We start from the raw sequence: 21,209 nt of genomic DNA, 5'->3' as shown, positions 1-21,209 counted from the left end.
CCGCGCCGCGCCGGCGCCGGGCGGCAGGATGGGCTGTATCCAAAGCATCACCTGCAAGGCGCGGATCCGGCGCGAGAACATCGTGGTGTACGATGTGTGCGCCACCATCGACCAGTGCCCCACGCGCATCGAGGAGACCTCGCCCATCGTCCTGCGCTACAAGACCCCTTACTTCAAAGCCTCGGCCCGCGTGGTCATGCCCCCCATCCCCCGCCACGAGACCTGGGTGGTGGGCTGGATCCAGGCGTGCAACCAGATGGAGTTCTTCAACACCTACAGCGACCTGGGCATGTAAGCGACCGGCCACGCCACGCGGCCCGGGGAGCGGGGTCCTGGCCCCTCTCTCCGCTCTCCATTCAGGCCCCTTCCCCAGCCCCTCTTATCGTTGTCCCCATCTCTCTCTGAACCTTCCTCTTGCCTCCCCACCCACCTCCCTCCTCCCTGCGCTTTTGTTTCAGTGACAGGGCGGGTGACGGGAGGCTCCTAGCGAAGGCATTTTCTCGTTCTTTGCTTCTGACTTCCTCAGAAAGGCGAGGAGGATAGTGAGGGGCAGGAAGAACGCAACTGGGAGGGTTCGAGAGGCAAAGATGGGGTGGTTGGCGAGTGTCATGGGAGTTTGGGGGACACAGTTTGTGCTTGTGTGTCTCCCCTGGAAGAGTTTGGGGAGAGGAATGGAGTGCCGGGGGCGCATGGTCTGTGTCGTGCGTCCTTTGGAGAAAACCTAGCGGGCTTGAAAGAGAAGGTACAGGGTGTCCGAGTGGGAGTTAGAGATTCTGCCATCGCCCCCCAGGCCAGGGAGCATGGCGGTATCTTGGTCTGAAACCTCCAGCCCGGCAGAGAGCCTCTCTGGCGATGCGCCCCAAGGACTAATTCTGGGGCGGTGGGAAGCTGGAAGGCTCCCGGGCCAGGCGGAACTGGTGGCCTTGTGCTAGCAGCCGGTTGGTGCGGCACGAGATGTTTCTTAGGCTCAAGGAAAGGATGAGTCTTTTCAACTGTCTGGGGTCTTTACTTTTCAAAACTTTCCTAATTGCAGCGCTGGTAGGGATTCCCAGGCGCCCACCGCCGAATCCAGTCAGCTGGCTGGGAGCTCTCCAACTTCCTTCAGCAGCGCTGGTTGGTGCGCGCTGAGGGTTTGTCAGCTGCGGGTGCACCTAGATCGCCAGGGCTCTGCCGCCACCAGGGGCAGACATCCTGCCCTGGAACCGCAGGCTTTGGGAGGTCGCGTTCTGGACTTTTTTACTTACTAAATTTTCGTGTGCCCTCCAGTCCCTTTTCAGAAGGAGACTCCGTGCACTTGGCGACCATAGGTGGCTAGGAGATTTGGGGCCTGAATTCTGCCCCCTATTACAGCGTCAGTCTAGAACACCCTAATTATCAGATTGTAGCCTTTAGGGAAACCCCTTTTCTGGAAATCCAACCTCATTTCACTTCTTAAATCTAAAATTTCAAGATTTACCTATTTAAAATGGATATGGGATGCGGGAGTTCGCGTTTTAAAAGGTCAAATCATCTTTTTAGCAGCCGTCTTGGGGCTTTTTCTTGCACTCTCAGAGCATGCAAGTTAACACTAGTCATAGGTGCTAAGAGGAATTTTGACAGATCGTTTTGTTTCCTTTTCCTCCCAGAGTTTGCACTTTGCTCTTTAAGCATAAAAGCTCAGTGGAGAAAACTGGTTGGTGGTGAAGAAACGTGAACCCTGCTTTGCAGTATGGCTAAGCACACTGTGTTCTTGTCTCTCCGGAAGTGAGAGAAATGGGAGACATATTTTTTTGGGTGAATCATTCCATCTAAAAAGACACAACCTGAAAAGAGTGGGGTTTTTTTTCTTTACACGTGTGTGTCAGAACTGTTTGTTTTGTTTCTTTACACGTGTGTGTTAGAACTGTTTGTTTTGCATGGGCCTGTTTGAAACTCACTCTTTTCACCCAAGTAAGAGAAAACCTGGCTAGGGAAGAGGGCATCTATCTGATGCCCCTGGCCTCACCCTGATTGGAGGGGGGGGGCAGTAATCTTTCTGGAGACAGTCACAAAGCGTGAATCCCTTAGTAAAGGGAGCATGGAGGAACTGAGCAGGAACAGCCCCACATTTCCCATGACTACACAAGAGCGACCTCTGTGGCCTCAAGTCCCCTTGCAAATCAGTAAATACAAAGCATATGTATAATATACATATATATGCTAATTTCTTCTATAAAATATATCCTGCCAAAGAAGTCAAGTTGAGCTGTAAACATATGATAGCAGAACTTCCTTCTGTCTAGGGGAGGGTGTGTCTACCTTGGAATCAGTTTGCACAGGCATGAATTCCTTACAATACAGTACCTTGACATACCCTACTGAATTCTTACATTTGGGTTTGGAATGATTTTGCTTGTTTCATTTAACTTCTACTTTCGATATTTTAAGATTGCTGGCTTCTGTGTTGTTCTTGCAGGGAAGCAAGAACAGTCCCCCAAGAAATCATAAATTGCATTATTATAGATTTGTATCCAGAGTCAACTGATCTCTTTGTGGTTGTAATAATTGCTATGTGTTTAGGGCCACTTTGGAGCCTAGACGTTACTGAACCAGTTTCTACAGAATATTTAGGCACTGAAAACTTTGCCAATGTAAACTTTTTAATGGGACCTTGTATGGCACAGAAGTCACTGTCGCCTGCTGGTTGGTTGTCCTGACTGCTTTCACCAGTGCCATGAGCGGCAGACACTGCAGGCTGGATTTTCAGCATTCTGTCACAGAAGCACGGCCCAGGGAAGTTTGGGTTAGAAGGGTGCCCTTTTGAGATTTTGGAAAGAATTGTGCAGTATGAAACCCACAGCTAAAACAGCAAGAGACGTCTGGTTCCAGGATTGAAAGAGAACATGGCTTTGTGCTTTAAATGTTGAACTTCCTCCAGGTAGGGAGAGCATAGAATTAGGTTTCATTATGGCATTTTTCAAACAAAATTTTTGCCGCTGTTTCTCTTTGCACGCCCCCCACTAGTCCTCTTCCCTTCCTGTGCCTTTTGACCCCTGTAGCCTCCTTTCTACCTTCCTGTTACATCTGACCTTTTGACCTTTCCCCCTTTTTCTCAATAGTTCTTGTTCCCCTCTTGTGGCCTCCTACCTAAGTTTCATAGTCTATAAGAGAGAACATGAGAATTTGGGGAGGGGTTGTAGTTGTTTTGGAGGCTTGTTTTGTTTTGGTTTTGTCTTTCTGAGTCCAGGACACTTACTTTAAAATGATCCTTTGTGGATCCATGCATTTTCTTGCAGATTCCATAATTTTATTTCTCCTAATGGTTAAGTAAAATTCCACTGGGTGTATGCACCACGTTCTCATTCTCCATCCTTCTGCTGATGGACTTCTGAGCTAGTTCCATTTCCTTTTTCTTGTGAATAATGCAGCAACAGACATGGATATGCAGATATCTCTGTAGCTGGATATAGAATCCTCTGGGTATATGCCTAGGAGTGATGTGGTGGTTCTATGGTATGGTATGGTATGGTATGGTATGGTATGGTATGGTATGGTGTGGTTGGTGTGGTGTGGTACGGTTGGTGTGGTATGGTATGGTATGGTGTGGTGTGGTGTGGTGTGGTGTGGTGTGGTTGGTATGGTGCGGTATGGTGTGGTATTGTATGGTATGGTAATTCATATAGTAGTTCTATTTTAATTCTTTTTAGACAGTGCCATACTGACTTCCATCATGGATATACTAGGTTTACACTCCCACCAATACTGAATATGGGGTCCTCCTTGCCAGCATTTATTGTCATTGTTTTCCCTTGATCATAGCCATTCTGACCGGAGTGGGATGAAATCCCAAAGTGGATTTAATTTCCATTTTCAAGGGAAGACTTCTAAAGGAACATTTGAAGTCATTGATGGCGACGATGATGTAATTTGAACTTGAACTTAAGTGACTTAGTATTTCCCCAAGTGACTATGACAAGCCAGGTGACCACTTGCGGCTCTTCCTTCTTTCTGACTTGAGTCTGGTTAATGCGGTCTTCAGTGGGATGTTAGTCTTCCTCCTCCATCAAGAAGAGCCGCCGGCTTCCCAGTCAGCCTCCAGTGAACACATACTTACCAGGTGTCCTGACTTACAAGCACCACAGAGCAAACAATGGCTTTTGTAGTGACCTCCTCACTCCCTCGCACCAGGGAAACCAGTACTGTGCAGGGGGTGAAAAAAATGCCTTGAGAAGAAGAACCAGGAAGGGTTTTCTGAAGGCACAGTGTCTCTAGATGGTCTCTACAATATGGGGAACATCCACCAAAACAGAGAAACAAGAGGTTCGGGAGCAGGGGAAGAAAGTGTTGTAGAGGGCAAGGACTAGGCTGTGTGGAGCGTGCACAGACGGCAGTGGCTGGAATCTCGCAGGTAGTTGGAGCTTCTTGGGAAGCATCACAGAAGGTCTAGAAAAGGGAAAGTTAAGGTCAGCTCTTCATCACCAGGGGATGGTAGGAGTTTCTCTGTGCCTTCTTCCTACCTCTTGGGTGTGCAGAAACTGTCCAGCAGAGGCAGAAGAACAGCCCCAAGTCCTCAATCCAAGAGATTTCCTGGGTGAGGTTTGAACAGGAAGAGAGCTCTCTTGCCAGGAATGGGTGAGGCGAAGCTGAGATCAGGGGAAAGGCTGTGGGTAGAGAACCTCTTGCCTACATTGTCTTCTAGGATTGTAAAGGGAATCTTCCATGATCAGCTCAGACCAGCCAATCTGGAGAGCTTTAGCTTGGGTGAAATTTAGGAGGTCATAGCTCACCTTCAAGAGAGTCTGCTAGTTCTCCACTCTATCACTGCTGCAGCTGGTGAGCATCTCACTAGCCTCTATCTAGACCTGCTCACTCCCATCCACACTGCTCTCTATCCATTGAGAAACATGCTCCATTTGAGTTTTTAATTTCCATGTTTCTAACTCCAATAGACCTGCTTTTCCAGGTGGCTGACATCTTTCTGTCATAGTTAATTAATTAACCTCAGATTTTAGCACCCACACCCTTTCCAACTGCTCTGGCCTCTGTCTTACCTTAAATCTTACTCTATGTTATTCAAAATACATATTTCTCTTATCATTCTGTGCTTTCTCCTGGTAATTCCATCCATCCTAGTAACAGCAGATGCTCTCTCTCTGGTATGCAGCCAGCTACATACATGTATCTGTGTGTGGCTCTACTTGACTGTTGGAAAGGTATCTCAGGCTTAAGATTTCCACACTTAAGTTACTTTCTTTTTATCTCTTTTGATGATGTTGTTGTTGCTTAGTCTTTTGAGAATTATTGTGCCATGTAGCCCTACGTGGTCTGGTGCTCACGGTGAGGCCCAAGCTGGCCTGGAATCCATGACAATCCTGCTATGACCTCCTGCACACTGAGGTTACAGGGCTGCACCGCACCCAGCTTGGCTCATAAACGGTTGATCTCCACTGAAGCATTTGCCAAGTTTCTGCATCCGCAATCCTTGCCTGTCTTCATAAAGAATAGCTCCACTCCCTGCATTACAGAAAGCTAGAACATCTCTGTATCATTCCAGAGATTCCTCCACACATCCAGGCTACCATGAGACCTACTGACCCCACTCTCCATACCTGTGGTGCAGCCATTTCTGTGTATTAGTGGCTGTCATCTTGTGCTTTTCGACTGAACTTCCCCTCCATCCTTGTTCTTCTCCCCCTCCCCCCAGGCTCTTCCCACATGGCATGCAAAGATACATTATAAACACAGGTGTTATTACTCTCCTGCTTAAACTTTTTCGTAACTTTTGGCACAATGGGTATACAAAGTATAAACCACTTTCCACTCGGGATTTCTGTTCTTAAACCACGTCAGCCATATCCAGGTCTTCAGTGGAACTAACTCGACTCAGAGCTTCACCCCAGGCTGGCCTCTGTCTGAAATGCTCCACCTGCCTACCCTGTTCTACCTAGTTCCGGCTCATCATTCAAATCTCAACTGCCCCTCAGAATCCATCATTGACTTCACAGTTTCAATGAGGTTCTCCAGTTCTGCTCCTCCATAATGCCCTGTTCCTATACTTTATAGCAAGGGCGAGTGTAGCGGTTCACTTAACTTGTTACATGTATCATGAAAGTGGATATTATATCTGTTGTGTCCTCCATGAAAACTGCCGGGACCATAGATAATAGTCAGAAAGCATGTGATCTTGCTAAATATATGAGCCATTTTTGTCACTTTAAATCACCGGTGTCCCCCTTCAACAGATCATGTCTCTTCAAAATTAGCTTTACATGTGAACCCTCAGTCTAATCCACACAACTCCTGACACCCGAGGGAATGCTTGACAGGAGCACACAGCCTCGCTCCCCCATGCTTTGGTGTCCCTTGTGTTCTGTTAGACTTCACTGGAAGGTCTGTTTCTCAGTATCGGCCTTGTATCTTTCACCTCCCCCTCCTCCCTTCTGTGTCCTGGTCATCAAATGCTGAAGCCTCACTCTCATGTCACCTACCTGCTACAAAGTGGCACTTGGTGCCCACCCACAGAAGCTTGGCGTGGAATCCCTAAGCCCGTTGCTCCACCTGAACCCCTGATTCTGCACATCCCAGGATCTGTGGGAATGGTGACATAATGGTCATGCCTGGTTGAGTCGTGTCCCCCTTAGCTATGCTTGCTTTTTTGACACAGGGTGGCTGAGAGGGTGGCCCTCACTGTTAGGCATGACTTCTTTGAGCATTTTGCTCTTCAAAACCAGATCAGCCATTTGTCAGAGGAATCTACTGAGTCTCCTCCAGGCTGCTGGACCGTTACCCATGATCCCTTCCCGTGACAGACTCGTCCGGGGATCCTAGTCTAGAGCATCAGGTGGAAAGCAAGCGCGTGTCCTGCGTGCCCTTGAAGGGGAGATGGCCTAGCTCTTTTCCTCTAATCTCCTCCATCTCTGCAAAAGAGGAGCAGCAGAGGATTAACTGGTTTTATCAGCAAAGCATTAAGCTCACTGAAGATAAAGCCAACTCCCAAAGGGATAGAGAGTACACACGTGATTAGGGGAAAGGTAGAAGGAAGGAAACAAGATGTGCTTTGTGCCTGGGTGCCAGACTGTGGCTGCCTGGCCATGGTGGGAAGAGGGGGAACAGGGAGAGGGTCATTTGAGGGCACTGGACTGCAGGACACAAGTGACCTTCCACTGGGCAGCAGGAGTACATGATGTCTTTTGGGGCGGGTCTGAGGAGGCATCAGATTCCATCTTCCCAGGCTCCTTCTCTTGTCTACATTGTTGCATTAGGGAAAGTTGTCAGGGATGACAGAGGCCACCGTTTCTGTTCTGTTAACACTAAGCAGGAAGTGGCTACAGTTTAGCAGCTGATTATTATGGATCCCTTTAAGAGGAAAAAAAGCAAGGAGAAATAAGCAGAAGAGCATCCGGGTGAATATTAGAGAGGGGAAGAGCGCACGTAGAGCTGAGAGTCTCTGGGAGGGAGGGGCCAGAGCCTGAACTCCAACAGCAGAGATACCCACATTGTGAGATAAGCACCCACAGAGGTATTGTGGGGTACATTGCCTCTCATTCTTTCAGGCTCAAATCAAGATGGTGTTTAAGAATGGATCCCATAGTTGCGATGGATTTCAGTACAAAGCAGGTGGTGATGTGTGGGGAGAATGGTCCACACGGAAGAGTGCCTAGATAATCTGGTGGATTTGCTTGAGAAGAGGAGGCTCACTAACTAACACATGTTCTACATGTTAGAGGCCTGTGTATGTGCCACAATACTGAGCGTCTTTCCTATGTAGTCTCATATAAGCCTTATCCTGAAAAGAAGGGTCTCCTAGTACAAGGTACAGAGAGAGTCAGCAACCTGCCTGAGACCCGGCCAGGAAGCAAGCCTGTTGTTCCATGGCCCTTCCTTTTCTAATGGACCACTTTGCCTTCCAGGAAGGAGGTTCTCCAGACTTGCTCTGCTAAATAAAAATAATGAACTTAGTCTTGCTGCTTTTTTACTGATTTGTGCATTTCCTCGATAATTTGGAATTGAGTTCAGAGAGCGTGGTAGCAAATATCTTTGAGTCTCCATCTCATGTCCCCCCCCTTCCAGAGAGAAAGTTATAATAGTAAGAATCACATCTTCGTAGGAGGGTAGGAGCTCCATCCATGCCAGAGTTCATCTTCTGGGAACAGAGGTACCATCTCCAGCTCCCAGACTCCCCACAGTGGCCAGGCTGCAGAGTTTAGCTCTGGGCCTACAGCTCCCCTGTGGTCCTATGGATGACTTGGGGGAGAAGCGGGGAGAGAATGTTTTCTGGTGACTCTACCCTTAGGTATTCAGACATGTTTCTGGGTTCTACAATTCTTGAGCTATTCCTTTCATTAAAGCCCATCAGACCAGTGCTAGTGGGTGGACCCTGCTTCCAATTAAGCTCCAGGAAGCACACCAATTGGAACTAGTCACCATGCCAGCTTAAGATCTAGCTGCTGGCTCTCCAGCACAGAACCCGAGTCAGAAAACCTGGATTCCAGCGCCAGCTCTGAGACCTTTGGCAGGATCCTCCAAATTCAGTGTCTAGTCTGCTTGTACATAAATGAGCAATCATGTCTAGAGTTAGGCATCAACTGAGATGGAAACTGTGGAAAGGGATTCTAAACTGTGTGTGGTGTGCTGTGTACACGTTAGTTTGATTATAGCTTATCGGTTCATGTTATACTAGTCGGTGACTCCAGATAAGCCTTAAGGAACTGTGGCCCTGGGCCCTTGGCAGAGAGAATAACAGAGCTTTGAGGGGACCCCTGACATGGGTGTCTGCCTAGAAGTCTTCTCCAGACCTAGAGGAGGGAGGAAAGGCTCATTTTGTACCTCAAAGGCTATGTTTTCCACTCATGTTGAGAGGCAAGTGAGGAAGACACCCCCATTCCACCAAAAAGTCACTTCCCAGTTGCTCTCTAGATAGCATTCAGGACCCTGCTTTGAATTCCTGAACCTGAACCCCAAAGCTTAGCCACATCCTCAAGAGGGCCTCTGGCCCTACCCAGAAGCCTCCCTAGGTCATAGCTTCACTTACTTGTATTTAAGAAGCTACAGTGTACCCCATGCAAGTAGTTAGGGACAGAGCCCCGCTTTTTGTTGCCTAAAAAGTCATGAGTTTTTCATTCTAGAGAAGAGAGAAGACAGCATTTAAAATCATTTATGTCTTCAACTATTTTTGTTTGTCATTCTTTCCAAGCCATTTGCACAATTTCATCTATCTGTAAGGGGGTGTCCCATAATTGACCTTACAATAATCGTGAAACAGATTTTGGGACAACAGTTATTCCCTATTTTAGACAAGCAAGTAGAGGCTCAGAGAGCTGCCATAATGTGTCCAAGGTCATCTTGACAAATACTGGTGGAACCAGGCCGGGTGTGTGATCCTCCACACTCTTCCCCAGTGTCCTCCCACAAGTACACAGGAGTTGGGCTTGGGAGAAACTATCCTCAGCACTATGTGTATGTGTGTTGCTTGCTCTCAGCTTGTTTAGAGACGTCATTTATAGTCTACGAAAACCAGAGAGCAGAAAACAGGAACATCTAAATGTGTTCAACAAATGCAATGAGGAATTTCAGGCTGTCAGAGAAACACAGAGTAAATAAGGCTGTCTGATGGTCTGATGGTCCATGAGTGGGGTGGCTGTGTCAGTCCTGCCTCTGCAGCCTCCACTGGCTTAAACCCCTGGGGCCCGACCTTTCCCAGCGGGCTTGTGAGCCTGTGTCGGGCTCCAGCACTCAAAGGCCATCAGAGGTCTGGCTAATGGGAAACAGTAAATCGACATCCTCAGTCAGCAGCCACGGCAGCATCCTGAAGGGGCAGAGAAGCCAGGGCTGCCAGGGAATGAGTGGTGCAGGGAACAGGCTCCGGCAAAGCTGAGAGCTACCAGAGACTGGTAAATTAGATCTTGCCTTGCCCTCTGCCATGGGGATAAGGAGTGAGGGGGTGTCAGGAACTGGACTGTGAGAGGAAGGAGAAGCTTCATGGGGATCAGAGATGCTGGTTCTATGAGGAAACAGGATCAGACCTGCTCTCCTCCCCCCCCCCCTCTCATCTCTCTCTGTTTTGTTTTACCATGAGAGTCATACTATGAGCCTCCATTCCAAAATGGCAGTCTCCACCACACCTGAGCTAGGAAAATCGATTCAAGAACTGATTGTTTTAAATGACTCAGCGCTTCCAAATTTTCATGAACCATCTTCACATTGTTTAGAGAAGATAAGAGATTGGTGCCACCAAACTAAACCAAAAGCTCTTGCTGAAGAGGAGGAACTTTGGAACCAGGGAGCCAGCCTTTTCTATGGACACTTTGAGTGACTGACAAGTATCTCCCTTGCATGTATCCCTGTGCAACCATAACCAACTTACCCAACTTAGTGATTACAGAGCCATTTGCTGAAGGCTTACCTAGTGCCAAGTGTTTTATGCGCATAGCCTCTGAAAACCATTGTTTTCCTCGGAATAAAATAATGAAATAGGAATGAAGAGTTTCAGGTGTCATGTCTAGCATTGGGCAACTAGTGAAAGAGGCATAATTAGGAACAGATAAAACTAATTCTAATGACTATGATGAGCTGTTCGGAAGAGTTGAATAAATGGATGGATGGAGGGATGGATGGATGGGTGGATAAATGGAGGGATGGATGGGTGGGTGGGTAGATGGATGGATGGGTGGATAGGTGGAGGGATGGATGGATGGATGGGTGGGTGGATAGGTGGAGGGATGGATGGATGGGTGGGTGGATAGATGGAGGGATGGATGGGTGGATGGATGGATGGATGGATGGATGGATGGATGGATGGATAGGTGGGTGGGTGGGTGGATAGATGGAGGGATGGATGGATGGATGGATGGGTAGATAGGTGGGTGAATGGGTGGATGGGTGAATGAACATTGGATGTCCTGGAAAATGTCTGATTGCTTGCTAAGGAAACCTGAGAAACAAAATGTTTAAACCAAATTGGTTATGCCTAGTGTTCTTGCATCCGGCTGCCTAGTTCATTCAGCTGGTCAGGATCTGGTGCTGATGAGATCAAGGTCTTAGGAAGAGACCCAAGCATGTGAGCACCTGAGTCAGTACTCCTTGCTCTTCCATCTCCCTCCCCAGCCAGCTCTGGTTCATAGCCAGGTTTAAACTGACAACCAGGAAAATAGCTAGAAAATATGCAAGTGGTGGTTCAGCAGAATCCTCTTTGCCTGGCCAGATGGTAAACAGCATAGTAAACTATGTACCCCAGAAGCACACCTGACAGACATGCACGCTGAAGCCCAGAGAAGAGCAGGGTGAGAGTGTGAATGAGAACCAGGATTCAAACCCAGGTCTGCCTGATGCCGTTGCTGATGTTTCCCATTCCTGGGCCTCCCCACTGCTCTTTTAGTTTGTAAGTCAGCAAACGGGTTTTTACCTTCTGATTTTACACACACACACACACACACACACACACACACACACCTTTGTTTGAGGAGAGTCCAGGTCAGCTGGCAGAAGCATCACCTATATCAGAGAGGAAGCAGACAGAGCATAGGAGGAGTCAAGTCCCTTGGCAGCACAGAAGGAAGCTCAGATCAGCCCAAGGGATGTCTGCACAATTGCCAGGAGCAGAGACCAGCCTCGTGCCAGTGTCTGTACACAGTGATTAGCAAGCTAGAAAGGAGAGGGTCTCCCCAGAGACACCCATCACAGATGGCAGGAAATAGGAGGTCTTGGCAGCCAAGAGAGGCTTGACGTATGGAGAGACTGGGACTCAGCTAGGATGCCCAGCAACTCAGAACCCCTGTTCTCCAGCCGTCCCGTAGCTACCCCCACCCAGCCCAGGTGCTGATGGCGATCACGGACCTTCCTCCTGGATCCCTGCCCACAGACAGGCATGGTATCCTCATGTCCCCTGGCAGCTCCAAAAGAAACAAGATCCAAGTGGTGTCAAAGATGACAGATTGTGAGGGGGCCAAGGGCCCTCCCCTGACAGCAGGGCTCAGCTGGGAGGCTCTGGAGAGCAGAACAGATGGGGGGTAGTCTGACAGGGATATCCTAGCAGCCTGGGGACTCTGTCGCTGTTGTGGACTTTAGTTGGGCTTCATTTATTTTTTAACATTTTCTTTTTGTGTTAAGGGGTTTTAGTATAGGGACCTAATAATGCTGTGTCTGCTTACTCTAATGGAGGTGGGCTGGGAAGAACAGGGAAGTATGGGTCCAGGCCACTCTCTTGTGCTTTGGTCTTTTGGGGACCTAAGATGAGTATAGAGGAACCCCTTCAGAAGGGAAAGTATAGACCTCCCAGCAGCATCTCACAACTCCCGAACTGTCATCTGTGCCTTTTCAGGCCACATCTCATGAGGACGCTAGAAATCCAGGGCTACATCAGGTGATCAGCCTCCTGTACTTGACCCTCTTCCACGCCACTCTCAACATCTGCACTAAGTCCTGGTTCCTGCCTTCCCTGGAGGAAGAGGCAGCCTCAGAGCTCATGGGCAACTTAGACCCCCACTCACACCACCTATGCGACGTGGTTCTTACAGGTCCCGTTACTCCAAGAGCCCCTGAAGTCTGGTTAGCCTGTGATTTGCTACTGTTTGTTTTGTCAAGATCTGCTCGATCTGGTGTGTGTGTGTGTGTGTGTGTGTGTGTGTGTGTGTGTGTGTGTCACAATTTCTCGCTGTCTAGCTCCCACCCGCCGCTTTCTTTGGACCTGTCACCTTTTCAGACTCTTAGGCCTATTTGGTCTCCTGAATCCTCTGACTTTTCGTTGGTTCCCTCCCTTGGATTCACCCACCTGAGGTTGAGAGACAAATGCAGAGGGGGCCACAACCCAGCAGCAACACCACACACCCTGAAAGCAGGATCTCCTGCCCTGCTGGAAGCCCATGAACTACAGAGTCCACACATTCCAGAAGAAAACTCACTCCTGAATGATCTTTAAAGAAATTTACCTGTGAAACTCTAGTTCTGAATCCCCCAGATTGGGCCATAGTGTTGAGGACTCGGAGTAGGAAGGGTTTGGAATCCAAGGAGAAAGCAAAGAGGAAGAGGGGGATTTAAGTCAAGCTTTGCCTTTTTCCATAAGCACAAACACTGGACAATATTCTAGTATAAATGTTGCTGGTTAAACTAGTAGAATGGCCAGACAGAAAGACATGGGTGAAACACCCACTTTATGTCCGTGGGGATAGGTCAGGAGCTAGATATATCTGGAGTTCAAGAGCAAAGACCAGTTTACAAGGTAGCACTTAAATTCTAGGGCTTTTAAGACTTGAGTGCTTCCTGTCTTGAGTGTCTGAAGCTGACTCACATGACCCAGCACAAAGCTGGTGAAGCTCCTTGGCCTCTAAGTTCCAAACTAGATCACAGTCCTGCCTCTGGGTTACAGCATCAACCTTCCACATGGTTTGGAGTTGTTTCTGTAGATGTTTTAAAAGAAGCTGTGTAGAAGATTCAACTTGTTGAAAATGTTGCAGAGGGATTCTGTGTTTTAGATGATTCCATCTTGAAAATGTTGGGCAGATGTTCTATGTTCTAGATGATTCTATCTTGAAAATGTTGCGGTGGTATTTTGTGGTCTAGATGAGTCTATCTTGAAAATGTTGCACTACACAGGTGTTCTATGTTCTAGATGATTCTATCTTGAAATTCTTGTAGTGGTATTCTGTGTTCTAGATGACTGTATCTTGAAAATGTTGCACTGCACAGATGGTCTATGATCTAGATGATTCTGTCTAGAAAACGTTGCTCTGCACAGATGTTCTATGTTCTAGATGATTCTATTTTCTTGGACTGCCAGTTATGAAGATCTGGTGAAGTGTCTCCCTATTCTAGAAGTGTCCATGACTCCTTTTTCTGTTTTTACTTTTGTTTTTTGTTTTTTTTTAGGATGAGTCTTATGATTTGAGCTTTCAGTTTTTGCTTCACTTTTGACTCCAAGGAATTTATTTTGCAAACTTAACCATGCATTAAGAAGAAATTTGTAATGGGAAGATTTTCCAAGATATTTAGCTTATTATGGTTTGCTTACTAGATTCATCATTACTCAGTTATGGGCAGTTATTACTCTTTCTGGAGTGAGTGAATATTTTTTAAATAAATTTTTGTTTGGCAGCACTCTTAAAAGAAGTATTGTGTCTCAGCATTCTGTATTCAGAATTGAAATGAGAGCCAAGGTACCAGGAGACTTCTGACTGAGGCCAAGGTCAAGGGAGCCCAGCAAATTACCCCACCGTGCACTTGACACAACCCACAGAGGCATACTGATGCCTCAGCAGATCTACTTTTGCTGAAGTATTACAAAGGACTCTGATGAATGACAATGATCTTTGTCACCCAACTGTACACATACTGTAAGGCCAAGATTACTATGGCAAGCCAGAAGATTCTTCTAGAAAGGAACCTGCATTCCTAAGATGCCTCCAGGCCCTACTGAAGCCCAGCAACCCTCAGTGTCTCTCTGGAATGTCAGAGACACCAGCAGCTGGCTTCAAGTTTTACTGCACCTGCTCTCTGGCCTTGCATCAAGGGCTCATTTTGCACTGGCATTTGGCTTCAGGCAGGCAGGAGCTTGTCTGCTTCCTTCTTTTCCAGATGGCTCCGAGAAAGACCAGCAGAGGAGGGGGGGGGGGGGGGGATAGAAACTAGGACCAGGAGGCAAATTCCCTGCCATTTGGAAGATGCAACCAGGGACCCCTGAGGAGGAACACATGCCTAAAGTCAGCTTGGCACTTGATGATCTGTCTCTATGTGGGGCAGGGGAGCAGAGCACAGGAATCCTGTGCTGGGTTATTCTGGGATGCATGCGGAGATCTCAGGTTTGTTGGAGCCATATAAACCTACACTCTCATAAACAAATGAGCAAACAGGCAAAGAAACAAGCTAAAAGGCCAGGCTGTAACCAGGACTCGTAGAGTTGCTTGCATGTGTTGGTTCTATGGAGCCCCTACGCGCTGTTAGAGGTTGGATATGGAATTACCTTTTTTCATAGAACCAGTGGGCAAACCAGGGTTCAGCAAGAATTTAACAGACAGGTTTGTGCGGTGAGGAAGTACTCACACTCCCCATTGGATTCCACACTGAGTGTCCCCTTAAAAAGCTGGCGGGGGGGCTTCAGAAGCTAAAGGACCAGAGATCTTAGTGCAATTCCTTTATATCAAAGGTAAGGAAACAGATTAAAAAGAAGGTGAACTTCCCAAGGTCACTCAAAAAAAAACTAAGAAATCTTCAAATGATGGAGCTTCTTGTAAAAGTCTGTGTTTTGAAATATTTAATTAAGTTAATTTTATTTTCATTAGTGTTAACATTTCTCTTAGAAACCCACTTTATCATGGTTGACAAGTCTGTAGGAATGACCCAGCCTAATAAACAATTAATTGTATGGGGAGAAAGGATCTTAGACCCCATTTTCATTTTTGTCTGCGCCTCTTGGTTCAAAGACACAGAATGGGTTGTCTCCTCTCATTTAGTCTCCATTAAAAGAATCTGAACTGTAAAGTATCTGTCACCAATACTTAGTAACAAGCAAAATTCAGAACAAGGAAGAGGGGGGAAAGAAGAAGAGAAAGAGATGCTAACTGTTTACACAAATTTTAACTCATTTAAAGCTCATTCAAATTCATAGTACCTCCATTCCATATGCAAAGAAATGGGGGCTTTTGAAAGATGGTGTAATTTTTCCAAGCTTGCACTGAAAGAATTCGAAATGAACACCGGATCATCAAGCATATGGGTGTTTATCTTTGAGGGGAAAAAAAGTAAATATCAAATTGTAAGTAAGATTTGAAAACACTGTAAACAGCCAATAGTTGGAACATTTCAAACAAAACCATTACAAACACTCTTCCCAAATTGAAACTGTACAAAATGTATTCAAGATTCATCTACAAGCCAAAAGCTCCAAAATCACTAAGGCATTGAGTTCCTTAAGTTTCAGCTCTCTGGGCCTCTCATAGCATCCCATGCATCCCTCAGAGGTTTCCTGGTAGGCAGAACACAGTACTGAGTAGCCACCGCTGTTAAAGTTAGAGGTCTAAGTTAGCAGAAGGGTGTGGCTCAGTAGAGATGAGCATGAGATCCAGAAGCCAGCAGTCAAGAATTCATTACCCCTGATTCTCTTTCATAGGAGACAACATATAGAAAGCATGGGCCAAGGAATCTCAGTAAGTAGGTTCGAATCCTACCCCAACTACTTACTAATCTCTCTGCCTTTGCTTTCCCATCTAGAAGAATAAATAGTAATGGTCCTACTTCATAAACTTGTTGGCAAGATTAAATGAGTTAACATTTATAGAGTGCTTCAAACAGTACCAGAGACACTGTAGATGCAATGTTTTGTTAAACTTTTTAAAGAAAAGATGGACACCAAGGGGTATCATTTTCTTCAGTTGTCCATGCTCTAGCAAATAATCTTCCAAATCCTCCCCTAAAAAAGAATAGATAGACAAGCATTTATTGCAGATATGTTATAGTTCAGAAACTGTGTTGGGTAAATTTTCATGCTATGAATCATCTGGCTGGTTTGGAATTACCTAGGTATGCACCCAAGGACTTAATACAAGCACATCCACCATGGGCTTCCCAGTTAGGGAAGACCACCCTGAGCAAGATAACCCAATCAACCCATGAAGACCTTGACACACTGTGTATGTATACCTTTGTATCCAGCCTTCTGCAAGAGGGATATTGCCAGTTCCTTGCAATATTCTTATGCTTTTCACTTGGCCCAGAAGCTCAAGCCTAAGTCATCCACAGCTCTGGAAGGACCTTACCATTTCCCCTGCTTACTAATCCCACCTAGAAGTTACTATCCTGGCATGGCAAACCACAGCATGCCAATAAGAGATTGTATTTCTGACCATCGACAGCCCTAAAGTTATCTGCCATTATCACTGTGCAGGTACAAACTTTCCTACCCTAATGTCTGGCAGGTTTCCCTATGTCATACTGAGTTCAGCTTCCTTCCCTGCTACGCATCTTTCCAGAGCTGGGCTCTTTTGAACATCTTAGACCTGTTCTCTCGTGAATCTAGCCAGGCAAGAATCAACTAAAAAAGCTCAGGATTCTGGGAACCCTGATAGCTTTTATGTGTGTTTTGGGTGGTGTGAGGACCATGGCATCAGACCTAAAAGAAACTATAGGCCATAAAAAAGAATAAAGTGGCAGACTGAGCCTGAGTACAGAATAGAGAAAGAGATGAGAGATCTGAAATGGATAGTGAAGATGACCTGCTGCCTCCTTCTGGCTCGGAGTGAAGCCCAAGCCAAAGTTAGTTGCTGCTACCTTTATCAAGATCAGTGGTTCTCAACCTGTGGGTCATGACCCCTTTGAGGGTTGAACAACCCTTTCACAGGAACTATATACCAGATATCCTGCGTATCAGACATTTACATTTACAATGCATAACAGCAAAATTACAGTTCTGATGTAGCAAGGAAAATAATTTTATGGTTGAGTGTAGCAAGCTTTTTCTTTGGACTTTGAATCGCCAGCCCCCAAATAACAACAGAGAGAATTCTTACTAATTATGAAAGCTTAGCCTTTAGCTTGGACTTGTCCCTAACTAGCTCTTATAACTCAAATTAACCTTCTATTAATCTACATTTTGTCAGGTGGCTTTTACCTTTCCTCAATTCAGCACATCCGGTTTGTTCTGAGCCTGCTGGAGAAATCCATGCACCTGGATTCCTCTCCTTCCTTCTCTTCCTCTCTCTCCCCAGAAATCCCATCTATTCTCTCCTGCATACCCATTGGCCATTCGACTCTTTTATTGGGCCAGTCAGAAGGCTCCTTAGGCAGAGACACATCTTTATACAGTATACACAAATATTCCACAACAGTTGGAGGTGACCACAACACGAGGAACTGCATTAAAGGGTAACAGAACTAGGAAGGTCAAGAACCACTGACCAAGAACTTGACTGCTATGTCTCCTAGGATTGATGCCTTGTAGGCACTGAGTGTGAACATTAGCTTATGTACACCCTGACCCACTGTGTGTTCTCTAACTTCCTTTCTAAACCATCTTGGGAACTTCATAGGCTTCAGCCTCCCGCCCTCTTAACTTCATATCTTTGCTTTTGGTACAGCGAAGCACGGATCTCAGAGCACTGTTGCTGGTAACTGAATCTTCTAACACCAGTAAATAAAAACAACGCACTTTCTTTCCATCCCTGTTTATGCCCAGAGAACCACATCATCCTAAGTGTGCCCATCAGTTGATCCTTATTCATTATTTTATCAAATAGCTTTAAGATTTATAGTAACCGCTATCCTAAACATAGTGGGGGGGGGGAACAATGGAAATCTATAAATTTAACTCAGAGGTAGATAAACATAACACTTGGTGTCCTCGAGAACCATAAAGCCATGATGAAGAACAGAACTTAATCCTTGGGGTCAAAAGCCTTTGCACAAAAAAAAAAAAAAAAAAAAAAAAATGGTGGTCATAGTGAACTCTGAGGCCCAAACCCCCTGCATTATCCTCAGGGAAGATACTGAACCAGCCAAGCAGTGCTGATTCTTGTCCTTCACCGAGTCCTGTGTTCCTAGCATGCGTTCATCTGCCGCCTTCCCTTTGCTCCTCTCAGTGGTGTATGAGGAGCGCAGGGAAGGTAACATCTCTATTGCACATGAAGAAACTGAGGCTGAGGCTCTGAGAAGTTTTATGATTTGTCCAAGACCCCGGGGAGCAGACAACAGACTAACAAAGTGTCTCTGCCTCACTGCCCACCACTTGCCTACATTCTCCCACTAGCCTTCAGGTTCTGAATCTGAATACCAGCTTAAGAAAAAGGTGTTAGTCACCTTTTCTTTGGAAAGCTTGAATGGGCTTCCCTGAATGCCAAGAATGTGTCTGATGTGAGCTTGTCTCTGAATCTGTAGAAGTTGCAAGACTGGACATTTTGCTGACTTTGGCTAAGGAAATAAATCGTGGCCTACCTTCGCCTCATAAAGCAGCTAGAAGGGACTTTGGAGAAATATCTGACTTATGTCTTTCTTCCTGCAACCCAGAGGCAAGTGAATGTCTCTGTGCTGTGTTCCCAGTGTCTACTGAGAAACCTCCTTCCCTGTTAAAGGCTAGACAGAGTGCGTGGTTGGCCTCGGGCATCAGCTTGCAGAGTGCTGGGATGGAAGATGCCAGGCATACTTAGAAGGCTGGATTGGGCAGTGACGTGGGATAACAAAAGTTCCTCGACGTCACATCTCCACCCCCGGGTCTGTGTTGCATGGGGCAGTCCTCCAAATTGTGTACATGAGTCTGGAGCCGCTTTAACGGAAGTGAGAGGAGTCAGGAGCAGAGGTGGTGACTCCTGCATCTTGGCTTTCTGAATCTGTGTGTGTCAGAGAGCAGTTCAGCCTCAGTGTCCTGGGCTAGCCTTAGCAGTGATGACTACAGCGAACTCTTTCCATTAGAGAGCATTTCTCCAGCCTCCTTTCTGTTCTCTTTGGTATAGTTTGTGTTTCGGTTACTTTTCTTGTCTGTAACAAAATACCTGACCAGAGCGACTTAAGGAAGGAAGGTGTTGCTGGGCTCCCAGCCTGAGGTGCTGGATGATGGTGCAGGAGCTTGACACAGCTGCTCAGTCACATCTACAGTTCAGGAAAACAGAGGCTCCTAGACTTTGTTCTGTTCCTGTGACTAAGGCCATGGCCAAAGGCAACTTGGCCAAAAGCAATTTGGTTTGTGCATCCTGAGTCACAGTTCACTGAGGGAGGCCAAGGCAGGAACTCAAAAGTAGAAACCTGAAAGTAGGAACTGAAGCAGAAACCATGGAAGGATGCTGCTCACAGGCTTGCTCCTCAAGTGGCTTGCTCAGCCTGCTTTCTTTTACAACCCAGGAGCACCTGCCTAGGGATGGTGCCATGCACAGCGAACTGGGCCCTCCTCCATCAATCATTAATCAAGAAAATGCCCCACAGGCTTGCCTGCAGGCTGATTCATTGGGGACATTTTCTCAGTTGAGGTTTCCTCTTTCCAGATGACTTTAGCCTGTGTCATGTAGGAAAAAAAAAAAAAAACCCTAAGCAACAAACAGAAAGTATCGAGTGCTGATTGTCGGCTCTCATTCTCCTTTTCTTCAGTCCAATACCCCAGCCCCCTGAATAGCACCCACCACATTTAGGGTTGGACGTCCCACCTCAGTTACTCGAATCAATAAACTCCCTCACAGGATGCCCAGAGGTTTATTTCCATAGTAATTCTAAATTCCAACCAGCTGACAATTAAAATTAACCATTGTGGTTTGAGATGCAAAGAAGTGGGTATGAGGGCAGGCATGTGCCTTCAAAATAAAATTAAGTAGTTCTCCCACATTCCACTCTACTCCTGAAGCCTCAGAGAAACCCCAAACTTCTTCATGAACAAGGACAAGAAGAGGGGTTGCCTCCTTATGGGAAGAATGGGTCCACAGAGAAGCCTCTGGTCAGTACCAGGACGAAGGGAGAAAGGTTTCTCCTAGGAAGGAATGGTGATGAGCCTCTGTACCTTTGAAGTGCTCTACTGCAACTGGAGATGTGCCCCAGGGGAAGTTAGTTTACACCTCTTTACTGAAGAAAATAGCTGGGATTTCAAAGATAAACAGCCACCCACGCCCTGTCTATCAACAGGGCGGAGAGCCTGTTAAGATGAATGGAGACCTCTCTTTTCTCGACTCCCCACCCACCCGCCCTATCACTCTCTGATCCTCCCTGCTCCGTCAGGAGGACACCAGCCACTGCCTCCCCATCCCTGCCTCTCACCTTTGGAAGGAGGCAGATCAGACTTGGGCTAATCCTTTCGTGCTCAGGTGCCTCCCTTGCCTAGAAGCAGTTTAAGGGTTCCTGTGACTCTGGATTTAAAAGGCTTCCACTTCCTACAAATTTATTGCCACCTGTTGATTTCTTTTCCATGACACCCACATCAGGATCATTCATAAGGAGGATTAGACCACTCCTAGACCCCTCCTCCCTTGCTTGAGCTTGCTCCCATTCAAAAGAACTAAGCCCAGATCTAAAATTTCTCTCTCTCTCTCTCCTCTCTTTCTCTCTTCTCTCTCTCCCTCTCTCCCTCTCTCTTTCCCTCCCTCCCTCTCTCTCCCCCTTCTCTCTCCCTCCCTCTCTCTCTCCTCCCTTTCTCTCCCTCCCTCCCTCTCTCTCTCCTTCTCTCTCTGCCTCCCCCTCCCTCCCTCTCCTTCCCCCCTCCATCTCTCTCTCCTCTCTCTCCCACCCCCTTCCTCTCTCTCCTCTCTCTTCTCTCTCTCCCTCCCCTTTCTCTGTTACATATATAATTGTAAGCTTTA

At 46.7% G+C, this 21,209-nt stretch overlaps 1 protein-coding gene across 1 annotated transcript in view; it reads left to right on the top strand.

Annotated features, from left to right (window-relative positions):
• Window positions 1-6: 6 nt before the first annotated feature.
• Fam78b (family with sequence similarity 78 member B) overlaps window positions 7-21,209 on the top strand; it is an 86,943-nt gene continuing 65,740 nt past the window's right edge. The window contains exon 1 of the mRNA XM_026777536.1: window positions 7-291. Coding sequence (XP_026633337.1) covers window positions 29-291 — 263 coding nt within the window. The 5' untranslated portion in view covers window positions 7-28. The remainder of the gene's footprint in view (window positions 292-21,209) is intronic.

This window comes from Microtus ochrogaster, unplaced genomic scaffold, assembly GCF_000317375.1.
Source record: "Microtus ochrogaster isolate Prairie Vole_2 unplaced genomic scaffold, MicOch1.0 UNK70, whole genome shotgun sequence".
Taxonomy (NCBI): Eukaryota; Metazoa; Chordata; class Mammalia; order Rodentia; family Cricetidae; genus Microtus; species Microtus ochrogaster.
This window is presented reverse-complemented; position numbering and strand designations above follow the sequence as displayed.